The 19645-nt window shown below is 61.7% G+C and overlaps 1 protein-coding gene across 4 annotated transcripts in view; it reads left to right on the forward strand.

Annotated features, from left to right (window-relative positions):
• SIAH1 (siah E3 ubiquitin protein ligase 1) overlaps positions 1–19645 on the forward strand; it is a 68125-nt gene that overhangs the window by 41568 nt on the left and 6912 nt on the right. The window contains exon 1 of one of the 4 annotated variants that reach the window (XM_059668110.1): positions 16160–16182. The exons of 1 other annotated variant lie outside the window; for it this stretch is intronic. In XM_059668110.1, coding sequence (XP_059524093.1) covers positions 16161–16182 — 22 coding nt within the window. In that variant the 5' untranslated portion in view covers position 16160. 2 more of the 4 variants (XM_059668113.1, XM_059668109.1) reach the window with 2 other exon arrangements.

The raw sequence follows: 19645 nt of genomic DNA on the forward strand, positions 1-19645 counted from the left end.
CCACCTCAGCGTGTCCTCTCCGGATTCGCCTGTTCTACCCTCCGCATCATCACCCGACTCCCCCGGATTTCACAAGCGCGAGGTAAGCGTTAGCACAGGCCCTTCTTTGCGGAAAGAAGCCATCGACGCGAGGAACGAGGCTGGTTCGCGGTGACGGCTGATGTTTGGACAAGCTGACCCCGTACAGAGTCAACACTCAGGGGCTCGGAGGGGCTCCCTGGCTCCGGACAGCTTCCCACCTCCACGCGGCTCGACCCTCCGTCCAGCGCATTCAGAGCCAGAAGGGGCGGCAGGGAGAAACCTCCTTAACAGCGGTTCTCCACCTTCTGGCCCTTTAAATACAGTTCCTCATGTTGTGACCCAACCATAACATTATTTTCGTGGCGACTTCATCACTGTCATGTTGCTACTGTGATGAATCGTCATGTAAATATCTGATCTGCAGGATGGTCTCAGGCGACCCCTGTGAAAGGGTCGTTCCACCGCCAAAGGGGTCGCGACCTACAGGTTGAGAACCGCTGTCCTTAAGGAACTGGCGGTGGGGCCTGGCCGTGTGGCTCAGTGCTTGAGCGTCGACCTAGCATCGACCTATGAACCAGGAGGTCAGAGTTCGATTCCCAGACAGGCCACGTGCCCTGGTTGCGGGCTGGGTCCCCAGTAGGAGGTGAGCAGGAGGCAGCCGGTCCATGATTCTCTCTCATCATTGACATTTCTATCTCTCTCTCTCTCTCTCCCCCTTTCCTTCTGCAATCGGTACACATATATTTAAAAAAAAAAAAAGGAAACTTGGAGATTGAAAGACTGAGACCCTCCGAGGGTGGGACTGCCAGTGGGTAACCCCCCCCCCCCGGCCTCCTGGAGGTGGGCGCTCAGGGTCAGGCTCGCTGTCAGCACTAACCCTCTCGCTGTCGCTGTCCCCTCGCAGGCCGAGCCGGGGGAGAGCTCTCCACCACCAGCTCAGGAAGCTCTTTCTTGCTCCTCCTTCCTCTTCTCCTGGGAATATTTTTAAAACACAAACACACACACACACACACACACACACACACACACACAAACACACACTGAAAACGCGAAGATCGGCAAAGCCGGGGCTGTGAGGCCGTGGAGCTACCTGTTTGCGGGCAGTGCCGGCTGGAGGGAGCAGAAGGGGGGCCGGCTCCCCCACTCCCGCCCCCGTGTGGGTCTCTGCGTCCTTGGTGTCCGCACTTCAGGGTCAGCCCAGGCTCGCCCGGCCTCCTGTTTCCTGCCTCGTCCGGACCTGGGCTGTGGGAGACTCTGCCCCCCATCTGCTCCCGGTCCCTGCCCGCCCCTCATTGTTCTCTGCGCCACCGGAAACCCGCTTCCCAGGCTCCCGGGCCAAGCGGCATCCGGATGGCTCTGTGCGAAGGCGGCGGCGGGAGAAGCCGGTGGGGGACTGGGGCGCAGGAAGGGCGAGGACCGGGCCTCCCTCCTTCCCTCTGGCTCTGCCTTAGGTGGTCCCTTCAGCAGTGGCCGTGGCTCCCACACGCCGAGGACAGCCCTTCTGTGGCCCGGACGCCTTTGGACGCCTTTGGTGACGCCTTTGGACGTCCCTTGTCACCGCGTGGCCAGCTCCACGGGCAGCCCTGGCCCTGGTCTGGCTCCTGACAGCCAGCGGGACCTGGGGGCTCGCTCCTTGGCCAGGGAGAGGCCCTCTCGCTGTCGCCACGCTGTCCCCCGTTAGCTCTGGTCTCTTCCCATCTCTGTGCGACCAACCCCTCGTGTGCAGTCCCTCTGGTGGGGGTCCGGGGAGCCCCTGGACCTGCCGATGCCGAGAAGCAGCAGGAGCTGTAACCGAGGGAGGGAGCCGCCAGGTGTTTACTGACAGCCACCCAGAGGTTCTGCATGAGTCGGGGATGGGGAGAGACACCCACCGCTAAGGCCCCGCTTCACCCGGTGCAAAACCCAGGCGGGAAGGGGAGGCAGGAGGAGGCGTAACCACTGCCCCTGGGCCCCCAGACACCCACCAGGTGCTCCCAGCCTGCCGACCCTTCTCCCTCCTCTCAGCGGGCTGACTCCCTCCCGCCGGCGCCCTGGTCTGAGGCCCGTGAGCAGCAGGTGTGAAGGAGCAGAGAACAGGGTGCGAGTAATCCAGAGCCACTGGAACAGGCGGATCTAAGAGACACGCTTCCCTCTGCTGCTTCTGAAGGTGCCGCTGAGGCCGGGAAGGCTTGTGGCTCCAGCGTTCAAGGGCAGGCGGGGGGGGGGGGGGGGGGGCGGCAGTGGGAGGGGGAGAAGGCGGTGGGAGGGGGAGAAGGCGGTGGGAACCCCAGGCTCTGCCGAGGAGTCTGGGGTCATTTTCTCCTTGGAAATGGGTCAGAAGGAGCGCGGGGGAGGCGAGAGGAGGAGAGAGCAGCCTGGGGTGCGAGCGCCCCCCCCCCCCCCCGCTTTGCTGTGGGGTCCTCAGACGTCCGGAGCCACACACGGGGCGGGGCGTCCAGAAAGCAGGGCCTGCTCCACCGCCCATTTGGGACACACGTCTTTTATTGTTTAAATTCTTATTGATGTCAGAGAGGAAGAGAAGGGAGAGAGAAACATCAATGAGAGAGTCATGGGTCGGCTGCCAGACAGGTGCTACTCGGCACATTTCATTGGATCCGGTCACAGTCGCTGAGGCTGCTGCCTGACGGACAGACGGTGGCACCTGAATTGGCTGCAGGTGCCCGGGCTGCAGGGGGTTGGGAGGCAGCCTCCGCAGGGTCCCCGTGAGGGCAGGTCCCTGCACAGGTTCACCTGCGAGGTCAGCGCGCTCCGCGTTAGGCCACCTCGCCTCTGGAGGAGGGGAGAGAGGAGGGAGGGAGGAGGGGAGGGAGGAGGGGAGGGAGGAGGGGAAGGAGGAGGGGAGGGAGGAGGGGAAGGAGGAGGGGAGGGAGGAGTGGGGGGGAGGGGAGGGAGGAGTGGGGGGAGGGGGGGAGGGAGGAGGGGAGGGAGGAGTGCAGGGAGGAGTGGGGGGGAAGGGAGGGAGGAGGGGAGGGAGGAGGGGAGGGAGGAGGGGAGGGAGGAGGGGAGGGAGGAGGGGAGGGCGGAGGGGAGGGAGGAACGGGAAGCTGCTGCACAGAAATGTCCGTGGGGTGCAGGTGGAGGCACAGCGGGCGGCCGTCCCTCGGTGCTGGGGCCGGAAAAGGAGGCCCCGGGCCTGCCTTCCTCCTCTCAGTCCCTGAAGTGACCGTTCCAGTCGGGCGCAGACCCAGGGGTTCGCCACTCGGCCATCGTGCCCACAGAGCTGGCGGTCCCGTCTCGCCGACCCCCCCCAGCCCGCTCCTCTGTCCTCCGAGCTCCGGCCGGACACCGGACACCGGACACCGGGGCTGGCCCTGCCGTCGGCCTCTGCTCCTGGTGCCCCTGGGATGTGTTCCCTGCAGGGGAAGGGTCCTGGCCTCCCAAGGGCTGCCTCCGGCCTCCCCACCATCTGCACCTCCGCTCTCCTCCCCTCGCGGTGGCAGCGGCCGGTGGGCAGTTCTCTCACATCAATGTTTCTCTCTCTGTTTCCTCCTTCCTCTCTCTCTAGAATCAATGAAAATTGCGTATCCTCAGGTGAGGCTTTTAAAGAAAATTAAAAATGAAAGTAGTTGCATGCTTGCAGACTCCCTAACTCCTCAGGGCTTTAGCCACAGGGCCTCCGGGAGGCTGCCCCACCCGGTGGCCCTGCTGCCTGCCCTGCCCTGCCCCAGGCCCTGAGCACAGTCCCCGCCCCCCGCCCCCCCCCCACCCCCCGCTGGCAGCCCTCCCCCGACGCTGCAATTCCTAAACCTTCTTGGAATCTCAGGCCGCCCCAGGTCTCCCGCGTGACTCATGGGGGTGTTTCCCAGGCCGGCTGCTGCTTGCTGGCCGGGCCAGGCACTGCCAGGGAGGGACACGGCCCCCTCCCCTCCCGGGCCTGGCCAGGGAGCCCCTGGTGGGACACTCCGGGCGTCCATTCGGAGGGGGTGTTAGGAGGGACTCTCACTTTTTAGATTTTTAATTTAAAAAACACAGAACTTTCTGTATTATTTGAGTTTTTGCAATGGGCAGATGCTACTTTTGCAAACAACAACAGAAATGCAGGCACGGACAGTGACTGGTCAAGTGCCAGGGCCCACTTGTGACTCAGAGGTGTCAGGCAAGAGGGAGCCACGGAGGGTTCAGGCGGGAGAGCAGTGTCTGGTAGGGTGAGCACTGGGGTTCTTCCTGTTCCCTCGGCTTGCTGCAGGGACCCCTTACAAGGTTCCCAACTGGACTGGTCCCTCCATCCTGATCGTCCCGCCTCCCAGTAAAGAAACGAACCCCTCCAGGTGCTTAAGCGACCCCCCCCCCCCAGTGTGTTTATCCTTCCCGTCCCCTCGGGGGGCTCCTCCCCCTGCCCCTCCTCTCCACCCTCCAGCTACGTCCACACCCACACGCCCTCTCCTGGGTCCTTTCGCAGCCTCTCCCCAGGCCCTGCCGCCCGCCCACCCTCCCGCCCTCAGGGACTTAGCGGCCCAAATGCTCTTGTTCAGACACAAATCCGACCCAGTTACTCACGCTCCCAACGCACAAGATGGAACAGGCTCGCAGACGCACGCAGCCTGCGGGCTGTCCCGGCTTCGCCCAGCTCGCCGCCTCCTGGCGCCCCACCTGCCTCCCGCTCTCCCGTGGACATTTCCCGGCAAGCGGGTGTCTGGTTCCCCGGGGGCGGGGATTTCTTCACGGAACCAGCTGCCTCCCTCCGTCCCCCCTCCCCAAACCGCGTCCACTTGACCCTCCCCTCCCTCAGCAGAAAAATCAAACTTCACCTCCCCGCCAACCCCCGCCCCCCCACACACTCCCCCGTCCTCACCGGCCCGTGGACCAGGCCCGCACCCAACCTCAGGAGCCACCTCCCGATTGAAAAGATCAAATCAAACACTTAAGTTCAGAACTCCCCAAATCAGGGGGTCATTTAATCCGCCCCTGAGGATATTTTCCCATTGATGTTTAGACAGAGTGGGCGAGAGAGGGAAAGACGGAGAGAAACATCGACGTGAGAGACACATGGTTCGGTTGCCTCTTGCACGCGCCCGGAGGAGCCTGCAACAGATTTACGCGCCCTTGACTGGAATCGAACCCGGGACCCTTTGGTCCGCAGGCTGACGCTCTATCCACTGAGCCACACCGGCCAGGGCTCATTTGAGAACTCTTAAAGGGCCCCAGGAAACAGTGCCGGGGTTGGGGGGGCTGGAGGAGCACCGAAGCGCCCCCAGGAAGGCAGTTCCCGCCGACCTCCACCATCTGACCTGGTGGCCACGAGGCGCGACGGTGGGAGCCGAGCGGAGCCGGATGAGAGCTGTTTCCGGAGCAGCTACTCACCGGCCCGGGCCCTGGAGATCCGAAGGGCGAAGGGCGTGGGGCTAGGCCAGCGATAAGGCTCCTTCCTGCTCCCTCAGGCCTCAGGCCCCCCAGCGGCCTCTCCTTTGAGGACGGGCGGCAGGACGGCCCTGGACAGCGCCCTGTCTGGGGAGGTTGCGTCCTGAGCCAGGCCAGGCTGCTGTGGTCCCTAAGTAACCGTCTGTTTGTTTTTAAATGTTTTTATTGATTCGGAGAAGAAGGGAGGAGGAGGGAGAGATAGAAACATCCATGATGAGAGAGAATCATGGGCCGGCCGCCTCCTGCACGCCCCCCCCTGGGGATGGAGCCCGCCACCCGGGCCTGTGCCCCGACCGGGAATCGAACCCTGGCCTCCTGGGTCGTAGGTCGGTGCTCAACCAAATCTCCTCGCTTTACTTCCCTCCTTAGCTCGGGATCCCACGGGCAGGGACCCGTACGCCTTGCGGGGGGCTGGGGGGGGTGGTTAGGGGTGGGGGGGGAGGGAGTCCTGAGTGTGGGCGCGTGTCTGTAAGGAGCCTTCAGGAGGCGCAGAGGCCGTCCCGGATCCTGTGTGGGTGCCAAGAAGGGGCAGGACCGGAGAGGAGCCTCCCGGCCCGGCCTCCAGCTCCGAAGGACCCCAGGAGAGCCCGCTGACACCCAGGCTCCAGGACACAGGGACCCGGGGCCGAAGGGAGGACACTCCCGCCCGCAGCCTCTGGAAGCCTCTGGAAGCCTCTGGAAGCCTCTGGAAGCACACAGGTCTCCCCGACCCCTGGCCGACCTGGCTTCGCTGCTGCACGTGGGTCATTGCGCACACACAGCACCGAGCTGACTCAGAGGGTGACTCACGGGCCCTCGGTGCAGGTAGGTGCTGGGGAGGCCGCAGGGGAGGGCAAGGGGGGTCCGTGCAGAGCTTTAGGCGTCTGCAGTCCACCCTGAGGAGGGTCCCTCGGCGCCATCCAACAAGCAGGCTTGCCTATTGGTTTTTGTTAGAAAAAGAAAAGGAAGGAAAAAAAGAAGGGAGGGAGGGAGGGAGGGAGGGAGGGAGGGAGGGAGGGAGGGAGGGAGGAGGAGGAAGGAAAACGGTACAGAAATAAAAGGTGACGGGGAGGCAGTGAGGTGTAAAGACGAGGACTTTGGACTCAGCCAGAGCTCAGTGTGAAGTCGCTACGAGCTGCTGCCCTCCGTGACTTCGGCCGGGCCAGTTACCTTTCCTGAACCTTCTTTCCTCGTCCATGAAGTGGGGGGACAATCGATGAAATGGGAAACTTCCTGCTGGAGTCTTGAGGACCATGTGAGATAATTAAGTGGCTGAGCCCAGCCCGTGTGGCTCAGTGGTTCCGTGTCAACCTATGAGCCAGGAGGTCAGGGTTCGAATCTCGGTCAGGGCCCAGGCCCGGGTGGCGGGCTCCATCCCCAGCGGGGGGCGTGCAGGAGGCGGCCGGCCCATGATTCTCTCTCATCATGGATGTCTCTCTCTCTCTCCCTCTCCCTTCCTCTCTGACATCAGGACAAATCAACACTAATAAAAGAGAAAAATGGTAATTGGCGTACGAGCTACCCTTTTCATTGGCTAATCAGGGCTATATGCAAATTAACTGCCAACTAAGATTGGCAGTTAACTGCCAACTAAGATTGGCAGTTAACTGCCAACTATGATTGGCAGTTAACTGACAACTATGATTGGCAGTTAACTGACAACTATGATTGGCAGTTAACTGACAACTATGATTGGCAGTTAACTGACAACTATGATTGGCAGTTAACTGACAACTATGATTGGCAGTTAACTGCCAACTATGATTGGCAGTTAACTGACAACTATGATTGGCAGTTAACTGACAACAAGATGGCGGTTAATTTGCATATGTAGGCACAATGCAGGGAGGCGAAAGGGAAAGCAGGAAGAAGGCCCCTGCCACTGACAGTGATCGGAAACCCAGGGGGGAGCTAAGAGCTGGGGGGCAGGGCAAAGGCGGCCCTGGGGCCGCCTTTGCCCTGCCCCCCAGCCATGATCGGAGAATCAGGCGCCTTTTCCACCCTGGCCAGTGATAGCAGGAAGTAGGGGTGGAGCCAGCGATGGGAGCTGGGCACGGTCGAAGCTGGCAGTCCCGGGAGCTAGGGGTCCCTTGCCTGGGCCTAAAGCGGAGCCCACGATCGCGGGGCCGCTGCCGCTGCGGGTCCCCGCTGCCCGGGCCGGACGCCTAGGCCAGAGGCATCAGGCCTGGGCAAGGGGCCGATCCTGCGATTGGAGGGTGATGGGGGTCAACGCCTGAGGGCTCCCAGTATGTGAGAGGGGGCAGGCTGGGCTGAGGGACACTCCCCCCCCCCACACACACACACCCAGTGCACGAATTTCGTGCACCGGGCCCCTAGTATATTTATTTAAAAAATAACAAAGTTGCTGATGTGGTGGATGCCCAGTTCACCTGGAGGGGCTCTGTTGCTGTCCTTTTTTAAAATGAAACTATCGATGGAGTGTTTCTAGGCGACAGCCGCACATCACAGGCGGGGAGACTGAGCGAAGGCGCTGACTTGCCTGAGCTCCAGAGGCCGGTGGCCGGACGTCGGGGTCTCTCCCAGGTCCCTGGCCAGGGCCCGGCCCCTCCCGTGGGGCCCCTGTGACCCAGCTTCGGTGGCAGGGAGGGAGCAATCTGAGATCCCGGCTGGGGGAGGAGGGGAGAAACCTGACCCAGCTGGGCCTGCTCCATTAGTTTAATGGCCCCTTTGTGTGGCCCCAGCCGGGAGCAGGAGGGGACAGCGTTTATCTGCCTTTTCCTTTCACTACCTGGTTCCACAGAGGCGCATCCTCCTGTGGACCTAGAGGCCCTGGGTGCCGGGAAGTGGATGCGTGCCCATCCCCGTTGCCATGACAACGAGGTCCCAAAGGGCACCGGTTGCATCATGTCCTGCCTTGTTCTTTAACACCCAGAAAAAAAAAGGGTCCACTCAGATCTTATACTCTTTCCAAGAAAAGAAAAGAAAACAAGCCCTAACCCGTGTGGCTCAGTGGATAGAGCGTCGGCTGCGGACTGAAGGGTCCTGGGTTCGATTCCGGTCAAGGGCACGTACCTCGGTTGCAGGCTACATCCCCCGGCCCTGGCTGGAGCGGGTGCAGGGGGCAACCCATCGATGTTTCTCTCTGTGTGTGTCTCCCTCTCCCTTCCACTCTCTCTAAAAATCAATGGAAACATATCCTTGGGTGAGGATTAAATAAATAAATAAATATCCATTAAAAAAGAAAAAAAAACAGAAAACTCGCCAACGCTGGTTCCGGAAGCTGCTGAACGATTTGTTTGACAAGATGCCAACCTGCCCTGCCCTGGGCTCTAGACTCTGGTCTCGGCGCCTGATGCTCCTTTGGGTCTTGCACACTCATCAGGGGGGCGAAGGACACCTGGAGGCCGCTCTCACCCCCCACTCACTTCACACACTTACACACACACACTCACACTCACACACACACACACTCAGTCACACACTCACACTCATACACACACACACACACACACTCACACACACACACTCACACTCACACACACACACTCACACATACATTCGAACACGCACACGCACATGCACACGGGACACCGTATCGGTGGCCGGCTCTGCCACCATGCCCCAGGGTAGGGCTCTGGGAGGCCTGCAGATTCGGGGGGCGGGGGGGGTTGCCACCTGGGAGAATGGGACATGTCGGTTAGTGGTCTGCTCGCTTGCTTACACTTTGTAAGGACGAGGCACAGGCCTGGGCCCTCCCGTGTGCTCTGGGTCTGGGTCTGGGTCTGGCGCCACAGGGAGGCGGGCAGGCCTGTTGCTTCCTCTCTACCCAGAGCCTCACCCCCCACCCCGAGTCCAACCGGCCTCCCCGCCGCCCGGCTTCCTGTCTCCGGATGCACCAGGTGTCTGCAGTGATGGGCGCTGGCTTGTCTCATCGCCGCCGTCCATCACAGTGGAAGCTGGGCGAACAGGTCTGTCTTCCCCACGCGGTCCCCAGCCACGGAGGGAGGGGCGCTTAATTGGTACCTGTCCGACGAGTGGACGTGGGCGGCAAAGGAGTGAGGGAGGAGAGGCCGGCCGCGGCCCACGCTGGCACTTTGCGGGGAGTGTGGGAATGCAGCCGTGTGAGCCCCGCCCCAGCCTTCCCCTCGCGGGAGAATTGGGAGTCCCTGAGGCCTCTTTAGGGTTTTAATTTGTTGGGACATGATTGGAAATGGGAAAACCCTAGTGGCTCCCGGCCAGGAGCTCCTAGTGCCGACTTCATTAGTTCCCTACTGATGTGTATCGAATCCCTTCCAAGGCAGCAGCTTAAAACAACAAACAGAGGTTTTCAGGCCGCCCCGCGGGCCGGAGCGGGAAGTGGCTCAGGGGAGGGGGGTCTGACTCAGTCTCTCCCCAGGTTGCCGTCCAGCTGTGGGCCAGTGCTGTCCTCCAAGAGCATGGCTGGGGCTGGAGGAGCCCCCCAACACTGCTCACTCACAAGGCGGGTTCCGGACACCCCGGTTCCTCACCGGCTGTGGACAGCAGGCCTGGGGGTGTGGCATCATCCTGGCCCCGGGCACTGACCTATGGCATGGACACATTAGCTCCTGGGAAGTGCAGCAAACGGCCGGCCGGCGTGGCTCAGGGGCAGCGCATCGACCTAGGAACCAGGAGGTCACGGTTCAGTTCCCGGTCAGGGCACAGGCCGGGGTTACAGGCTCGATCCCCATTGTGGGGCCTGCAGGAGGCAGCCGGTCCATGATCCTCTCTCATCATGGATGGTTGTCTCTCTCCCTCTCCCTTCCTCTCTGAAATCAGTAAAAATATATATTAAAGAAGAAAGAAATTGTAGCAAATGGATGGGGTGTGGGGAGCGGCTGGGGAGGCGGAGGGTCACACCCGTGGGGTTGCCCTTGAGTCTGGGGTGGTCTGCGGGCAGCACGGGCGCCTGGGAGACCCTGGGCAGGAAGCAGGTCTGAGCAGAGGGCAGAGCAGGGCTTCCCGGGCGTGGCCCCCGCGGCTGCCAGGCTGCGCGGGGAGAGGATGGCGGTCACCGGCCGGTTCTCCCTGGGCCCCAGGGAGCCGAGCTCCCAGAAGGGCCCCAGGATACCCATCGCGCCCCAGTTCCACCGCGTGAATGGGGCTCTCATGGGGCTGGCCGCTGGCCTGGATCACCGGCCCCATCTCGCAGGCTCACACAGACGGGCTTTGTCCTTCCTCTGAGGAGTCGCTGCCGCCCCCCTGCCCCTCCAGCCCGGGGAGGGCCATTGGAAGCGCTCGGATGACCGGGTCTCGCGGGCGGGCGAGGAGGATGAAGCCGGCGGCCCCCATCACCTCGGCGGCCCCGCACGTCTTCCAAGGCCTGCCCGGGAGGGATGTCAGGATGCCGGCCGGCAGGTGTTGGGTTCCCCGGCGCTGGCAGCGGGCAGCGATCGCAAAATGCTTGCGAAGTGCTTTGCAGAGCTCAGCTGTGACGAATCGCCGCTCTGAGTAAGAGGGAAAAAATAGACTCCCTGGCTCATCAGAGCTGTACGCCCTCGCGGAGGGCTTTTCTCGGGCTCCTTGGAGAGCTGCTCCTGTATTCATTATTTCTCACGGGACAGAATTCCTGCGGAAACCCTTCGAGGGCCATGGGCCTGAGCTGACCCGAAGCCCGGGCCGGAGAGAAGGCGCTGGGCCCAGGCCGACCTGGCCGCGCTCCCCTCCGCCCGGAGCCTGTGCCCTCCCAGGGGCCTGGTCCTCTCCCAGCTTCCTCCCCCAGAAAGCGCTCCCTTCCTCATGTCCATTTCCATTGTGGCGCCACAACTCAGGCTCAGTGCACGCTATTCTCTCAAGAAAGAGGAGCAGGTACCGGTCAGTGACCCACGGGAGGCCTGCAAAGGGAAAACGGAACAGAGTTCCGGGAATCGAACCGGCCGGCCTGGCTCAGGGGTTGAGCGTCGACCTATGAACCAGGAGGTCACGGTTCCATTCCCGTTCAGGGCACATGCTCAGTGTGAGGGGGGTGCAGGAGGCAGCCGATAAGTGATTCTCTCATCATGGATGTTTCCATCTCTTTTCCTCTCTCTTCCTCTCTGAAATCAATAAAAATGTATTTTTTTTTTAAAAAAATATGGATCCATGGAGTATGTGCGTTTTTTGGGGGTGGGGTGGGGACAAGGATTATACAAACTGCATTTGAGATGACTTAGAGCAGTGGTTCTCAACCTTGGCTGCACATTAGAATCACCTGGGGAGCTTTTTAAAATCCTGATTTCTGGGCCTCATTCTGGAGGTGAGTCCCAGGTGATGCAGCCAAGGTTGAGAACCACTGACTTAGACGGACCCTGGGAAGTAAATGTTGTTACTATCACCGACCCCTACAGACCATTAGGCATTTAAAAAAAAAAATAAATGATTTTCTAGCTTCCGGCAAAGTTAGCCGGTGCCCGTTCCCTGAAGAAAGAGAGTGAATGTGCGGCCTCGAGGACTTTCTGCAGCCAGGCCCGGCCTCGTTTGGGGCGCGCACGCTGCGTCTCCGCGTTCCTCTCCACCGCGTCCGGCAGAACTGGTTGGGGATGCCGCCGCCCACACTCACACAGTCGCTGCCCGGACAGTGCTGCTGGCCAGGGAAGCATCGTCTCTGTCCTGCTCCGGCGGGCGGGTCTGACCGGGGAGGGGCCTGCTCTCCTTCCCAGGCTGATAGCATCTCCCGGAGGGAGGCGCCCTCCGCCTTCCCGCCACGAAAGGCTCTGGGTCTGGCTGACGGCAGAGCTGACTTCAGACGCTGAATGGCACACGGGGGCTCCTGGCCGAACGCGAGAGAAGACAGAAGTCGTTTCTTCCTTCTCTTATTTCACATCTTATTTTTAAATTTTATTTATTTAAATATACTTTTGACTTCAGAGAGGAGGGGAGAGGGAGAGAGGAACATCAATGATGAGAGAATCAGGGACCAGCTGCCTCCTGCATGCCCCCTACTGGGATTCGAGCTTACAACCCCGGGCACATGCCCTGACCAGGAATTGAACCATGACCTCGGGGTTCATAGGTCGATGCTCAACCACTGAGCCACACCGGCCGGGCTAATATCTTTTTATTGATGTCAGAGAGGAATGGCGAGAGGGAGAATCATAGATCGGCTGCCTCGAGCCCGCAACCCCCTGCCTGTGCCCTGACCAGGAATCGAACCCGGGACCCTTCAGTTCACAGGCCGGCGCTCTGTCCACGGAGCTAAACCTGCCAGGGCCAGAAGTGGTTTCTTAGGCCAGGGGTCTGTGTGATCGCTGAGAAACAGACAGCCCGCAAGTGACCCAGGAGGCCGGGTTTGGTCTTGTGAGCTGGTCTGTGGCAAAACATGGACACCCGACCCTGGGAAGTCACCTGGGCAGCCTTCGCTCTGCCGACCTCCAGGGCGGCCTGGCTTGGGGCTGTGTGTAACCCTGGCAAAGGCCACTGCAGGGCGACCTGAGGGGCCAGGACCCATTCACCGGGCGGGTCAGGGACCTGGCGCAGGCTGGTGGGGCTGAGGTCTGAGAGATGGGCCTGGCCACCTTCAGGGGCTGCAGGGACCCCCAGGGGGAGCAGCAGGAGGAGGCCTCCCCCGCGCCCCGGCCGGAGGCCATTGGCGACTGGGAGGAGGGAGAGTCGGGCTGAGCTGGGCTTTGGGAGCATTTGAGAAGTCGCCATCGCATTGCATTGTTGCGTTGGACGGACGAGATGGAGATTAGGTCTTACACGTCTGAAATATACACATTAAATAGAACGAAGAAAATATAAAATGTAACACGTTCTTACTCATGTACAATTCGAGTTCATGTTTCTTCAATCAAGAACGCGGGTGCGGGCACAGAGCTGCTGGAGAGGGGCCTGAGGGCTCTTCAGGCGAACGCCAGTCCCGTCGGGAAAGGCGGGGGAGAAGGGCTGTGTGCACGGGTGTGCGTCGGGGATTCCCGTGTGAAAGACGGTGTGGCATCTCACTGTGAAGACACGGTCCGTTGTTAGAAACCAGACCAAGCCCCGGCGGGGAGGCTCACTCGGTTGGAGCCTCGTCCTGTTCACCAGAAGGTTGCGGGTTCGATTCCCAGTCAGGGCACACACCTAGGTTTCAGATTCACTTCCCTGGTCAGTTGGGGTGTGTGCAGAGGGCAACCGATTGACGTTTCTCTCTCACGTGGATGCTTTCTCTCTCTCTCTCTCTCTCCTCAAAATCAATTAAAAAAACATATCCTCGGGTGAGGATTTAAAAAATCACATTGTGATTGGGGGAGGGGCGGAGGTGGAGGAGGGCAGAGAGGAGATAAATGGTGATGGGAAAAATACAAATTTTCTTTTTCGTTAATCCCCACCCGAGGATATTCCCTTGATTTTTAGAAAGCGGAAGGGAGGGAGGGAGGGAGAGAAACATTGATGTGAGAAAGACACATCGATTGGTTGCCTCCCGCACGTGCCCTGACCCGGCCGGGAACGGACCTGCAACCCAGGTTCACGCCCTTGACCCACAATCAACCCCGGGACCCACCGCTGCTGAGCCACACGGGCCAGGGCTAACTCGATCACTTAAAACTCACCGGCCAGTGCAGGAAGCCGAAACGCCCCCCTCCCAGCCCACCTGTTCCCACTTCATCTCTTGGTGAAGTCTCACCGTGGGAAGGAGAGCCATTTTGTGACCTCTGACCGACGTTAAATACCGAGCGAATGCAACTTCCTGTAGGAGCCCCCAGGACAGAGGCCATCGTGGTGCCCGCCTCGGGCGTGAGGAAAGCCGGGCGCTGTCTCCGGAGCCCAGCTGCAGGCCCAGCACGTTCCGTTCTGGGGAGTCGAGGGAACTGCCATTTGGTGCGACTTCGGGGGACCAGGAGGGCTCCCTCCCCTGACGTATCTTCCCCATGTGGCCTGACAATACCTGGCACGCACCCTGCATCCCACCGAGCAGAGCACCCCGTCACGGACGCAGGGCCCTGCCTGGCCGGCGAGGGGTGTCGTTACCCAGTAGGCTATTTTCCTTCAAGTGCTTACAATTTATTTATTGTTTTTTTTAAAAAATACATATATATTTTTTTATTGATGTCAGAGAGGAAGGTAGAGGGAGAGACAACCATCAATGATGAAAGAGTATCATGGATCGGCCGCCTCTTGCACGCCCCACACTGGGGATGGAGCCCGCAACCGGGCGTGTGCCCTGACCGGGAATTGAACCGTGACCTCCTGGTTCATGGGTCGATGCTCAACCACTGAGCCAAGTGTTTACAATGTATAGCAGCAATGTTCATGCCCCACCCATGCCTCTCAGCCATTCGTCCGCCCGCCCATCCGTTCATTCAGGAGGAATTAACTCAATCAGGTTGAACACTACCTTAATCTAGTGCACATCAACGGATATAAAATTGAGATCGTGTCGTATAAAATGAAGCAGGCGAAGGAGGGAGTGATTTACGCGGTTCCAGAGACGAGCAGGCGCACACAGCGCCCAGAGGTGAGAGAACTCTGGGGCAGGAATCGCTAAGCGGCCGGCGGGGGGCCCCACTCCTTCCAGACCCGCCGGGCGTGTGGCGCTCTGCCCCGAGCTCCCTACAGCCTCCACGAAGCCACCAGAGTACCAGGCAACTCCCTGGCAGCGGTGGCCCAAACGAGACCCACAGTCATGGAAACAACCTCCAATTGGCAGCTCTAAGGAGAACCCTCCTGCTTGGTTTTCCTCAGAGGCTCTCCTCCTGGGTGGGCCCCTGTCCCCTGCCTCCGGGTGCTCTGACTCTGCAAACGTTGCTGGAGAAATGGTAAGGCCACCCATTCCTGCGCGACCCTGAGGGCTCTGGGGGTCAGCCTGTCGGGTCGTAGAGCTCGTGGCTGCAGAACACGAGGCCCTTCACTTGCCAGACCCCAGCAGGCCCTGTGTGGCTTTGCTAACGGTCCCGAGGAGGAAGGCAGGTAGGTACTCGGGAGGGAGCAGGAGCAACAATAGCAACGCGGCCAAGGGCAGGAGCAACAGTGTCAGCGCAGCCGCGGCCGCCCGTGGGCGGGTGGGAGACAGCTGCCCGCGGCCCGCGGAAGCCGAGACCGGTGGCGGGGCTGAGACCCGGGGAGCCGGTGCCCTGGGTGGTGTCTTCTATATAAAAAGCAACTCCTGCCGAGACCGGTTTGGCTCAGTGGATAGAGCGTCGGCCTGCGGTCTGAAAGGTCCCGGGTTCGATTCCGGTCAAGGGCATGTGCCTGGGTTGCGGGCACATCCCCAGTAGGAGATGTGCAGGAGGCAGCTGATCGATGTTTCTCTCTCATCGATGTTTCTAGCTCTCTCTCTCCCTTCCTCTCTGTAAAAAATCAATAAAATATATTTAAAAAAATAAAAAAGCAACTCTTGTTTGTCCCCACGAAGAATACTGTTCCCACGGAGGGTTACACGCGGCGCTCTCATCAGGGCTTGCAAGTGTCAGGCCCGGCGCCGGCGCGGGGCGCACGGCGGGTGTGGCTGTCCCAGAGGCGGGAGAGCCACTCCTTTCGGCGTCGAGAGGAGCAGCGGATCCCGGTGAGCGTCCGGGCGGGAGCCCCGGGCTCGCTTCTCAGCCGCAACAAACCTTTGCAACGAGTCCCGCTTTCTGGGGGGAGAGCAGCTCGAACCCACGGGAGGGGCGTGGACCTGGCCTCCTCCGGGGCGGGGTGCCCGGCGGCCGCCGGAAGGGCAGCGGGCAGGGCCCCGGGAGGCGCGGAAACCAGGGTCCCGCGGCGGCCGTCGATCCTCGCGTTTGCCGGACGCGGGGCGCGGAGCACGAGCGCCCGCCGCCATCGCCGGGGCCGCGCCGCACCGCCCGCGCCTGCGCACCCGCGCCCGCCACTGCGCCTGCGCCTGCGCCGGAAGCCCCGCCCCCAGGCCGCGGGGCCGCGCCACTATGGCGGCCGCCGCAGCGAGAGGTATTTAGCGGGAGCGCGCGGCGGCTCGAGGACGCGCGGGCGGCGGCGGCGGCGGTCAGGGGGGAGCCGGGCGGCCGTTGCGGGGCGCGCTCTCGAGCGGCGGCGGCCCAGCGAGTCCGGCGGGTGTCGGCGCGGCGCGGCGCGGAGGCGGGGACTGCCCGCGGCGGCGGGGTCGGCGGCGGCGACGGGGCGCGTGTAGCCGGGGCCCGAGTCCCAGGCGCGCCCTCCGCCCCTCAGGTGAGTGCAGCCCGGCCTGGCGGGAGGAGCCGCGCGGGGCCCTCAGGGAGCAGGCCCGGCGGGCCCGGCCGTGGCGGCGGCGGGAGGGCGCGGCGGCCCCCGGTCGGCCCTTTGTCCGGGCCCCGCGGCCGCCGAGCGCCGCCCCCCGCCCCTCCCTCCGCCCGCCCGCCCGCCCGCCCCCGCGCCCCGGGCCCGCCGGCGGCGGTGGGGAGGGGGCCCGCGCGGCCGGGAGGGCGGGGAAGGGCCTGCTCGCCGCGGGTCGGCCCCGCGCGCCCGGGAGGCGGGCCCGGCGGGGGAGGCGGCCCGGCGCCGGCCTTTGTTGCGAAGGGTCCGGGTGCGCGGCCAACATGGCGGAGGTCAGCTGAGCGCGGCCGCCCGCCGCCCGCCCGCCCGGCCTGCATTGTGCGCGGAGGATGCGGCCGCCTCCCTCGTTTGTGGCGTCGGCGGGAGGTCGCGCCCGCCGCTCGCCGGGGAGGCTCCGGCTGCTGATCGTGCGCCTCGGTGTCCCCCTGCCGCGCGTCTCGGGTACTTTGGGGTCCCTCCCCGGCTCCCCCGGGTGGCGACTTGGGCAGGCGGGGTCTCTGGGCCGCGGGGCTGCGCGAGCGCCCCGTCCCCGCCCCTGGAGAGGTGCAGGGTCTGCACCCCGGCGCCCGAAGTGGTCGAGAGCCGATGTGTCAAAGTCACTGCCGCCGCGAGCGCGGGTGTGGACGGCGACGGGCTGCGCGGCCCGGGCGGTTGGACTCGGAGCAGCCTGGCCGCCTCCCGCGGGGCCCGGGTGGGAACCCTCCCGAGCACGGGATGGGGGCGCCCGCTGCGGCGCCCGCCCTGCCCCCCACCCCCCGGTGGGTGACCTTGGGCCCGAGACGTAACCTCGCTCTGCCTCCTTCTCCTTCCCCGAGAAATGGGTCAGGGCGGCTCCTCCTCCCGGGCCGGCGGGGCAGAGGGATGCGACGGGGCCGAGGGCTGGGAGCGGCGGCCCGGGGGGCGCGCTCGCTGTGGGGCGGCTGATACTGTTGTTAAACTTGGGCGGCTCTCCTGCCGGCGGGGCCGTGGGAAGCGCGTGAGGTCACGTTGTGAGCGGTTAGTTCCTGGGTTTTCCTTTTGGTGCCTTTTGTTGTCGGACACGAAAACAAGAGGCTGAGAGGACCAGGTTGACAGGTGCTTGGAGACGTGGGAGTTGAGGTTTCCCTGGGAAGCGGTGGGGACAGGGCCCCGAGCGCTGGGATGCAAGTCACATGGAGTGAGAGGCAGCCCCGGGCCGCGCAGCTGTGCGTCCCCGGGGGCGGGGTGTCGGGTCGCCATCCCTTGGGGACGATCCTGAAGAGCGGAGCCTGGGGACCCATGTCCGGGCCAGCGGGTGAACCTGGGAGGCGAGGGCTCAATGGGGACGAGGGGGTTCGGTCAGCCGGGAGCAGGACTCTGGGACGAGTAGATTCTGAGACTTAAAGTGGATTAAACAAAGGGTGTAGTTTGTTTTTGGTGGTGGCGGTGGCTCTGGAAATGAAAGATAAGACTTTTGTGACCTGGAATGGTGAGTTGCAGCCCCCGAGTTTGCGTTGCCACGTATTTTCTTTATATTATAGCCTTAGTCTGCGTGATGCGTCTCGGCGCCTTTCCAGCGCGCTTTAGCAGCATTAATATTTTCAGCCGAAGTAAATTAATAGCCGTGGAACTTCTCAGGATAAGTATTCCACAGACTACAAATTCTGAAACAAGTTTATTTCAGTTTAGCTTCACATCGGTTGCCTCTAAGCTCTGGGAAATTCTTATAAAATTGCTGTAGAGCAATACTCTTTGCTCTCTGTCATTAAGAATATTGTAACCAGGCTAAAAATAATTGGAGTTACAAAGGGAATGTTTAGCGGTGGCAGCAATGACATAATTGAAGAATCGGCCTTTATTTTCCCTGTTTTGAAAGCAGGTCTTACATAAGGAGGGCAACGCAGTCAGTTTAGGAGCTTTGCAGAGTGACCGCTTCTATTTGAAAGCAGCTGATTGACTCAGTTTCTAAAGATGGGGTTTTCTTTCTTCAAGAAGCCTGTCAGACTTTTACTACAATTACGGATTTTCTGTGCGCCTCATGTACAATGTTCTGGATGTTTCTGGTATAGACCTCACTACAAGCGTAATTACTACATGAAACCCTATCCTCCCCGCCCCCCCTCCAGACAACAACCAGACAACCTGGGATCAGTCTTCCTCTTCGCGATGCTTCGTGAACGTGCCCTTTCAGTGGCGATGTCTGCACCGCGCTGCGGGGAGGTGGGCCCGGGGGTGTCGTCTCGGGCCTCTGTGCAGAGGGCAGGGCTCTGCCTGCTGCTCCGACGGACTCCTGTCCGTGTGCCGGGGACACTCGGGGGCGTGCCGCTGGCTGAACTCGAGACTCACATGTTCTCTGGCCTGTAGGTCATCTTCTTTATACGACTTCATTTCTAGGAGCAGTTTTCGAGGCGCAGCAGAAAAGAAGGGGCAGGTTCCCCTCACACAGCCGCCTGCTCGCAGCGCCTCCACCCGAGGGCTGGTTTGTTACAGTTGTGACTGCACCCACACACATCACCTAAGTCCACGCCTGACACTCTGCTTCACGCGCAGTGCTGTACGCTATGAGTTTGACACGTGTACATATGATCCCACCTTTATGTATCAGGGCGCTTCTTCTGTCCGGTTATCTCAAACCTGGCGTTGCTTCTCCCCCCCCCCCCCCCCTTTACATTCGGCTCTTCCTTTCTTGCCTTCCGCATGGGCTGCTGCGTTGGGTCTCTAAGACAGTGGCTCAGAGCTGTCAGGATGAGGCTCCAGGCCCTCATGTGGACAGGGAGGGACAGCCCCCTGAGCTGGCTCTCGTTCCTTCCTGCCATTTCCCCGGGTGCTTGCAGGCGCCTGTGTGCGCCCTGTTCCTCTCTCCCGGCTCAGCTCTGTAACCTCAGCCTAGGCCCCCTTAGTTCCTTCTGGACTCCCACCTTGACTCAGGTGCCCTCTCACCACGTGGCCCCCTGTAGCGTGTATTCCCCTGAACTGGAGGTTTCTCTCTGCTCCCCGCGCTCACCCCCAATAGACGGTGGTCCCTGTGGGACCCTGTCTGTCCGGCAGGCAGGTGGTGCTCAGGAGGTAGTGGTCGAATGGCTGATGCCTTCACACTGGATTCTTTTCGTTTCTGGAACATCCCTTCGCTCGCCATTGTCCTCGGTCTCTCCGTGTCCATCGGTGCCCCTCGGGCGTGGAGTTG

This window comes from Myotis daubentonii, chromosome 15, assembly GCF_963259705.1.
Source record: "Myotis daubentonii chromosome 15, mMyoDau2.1, whole genome shotgun sequence".
In the NCBI taxonomy this organism is placed as follows: Eukaryota; Metazoa; Chordata; class Mammalia; order Chiroptera; family Vespertilionidae; genus Myotis; species Myotis daubentonii.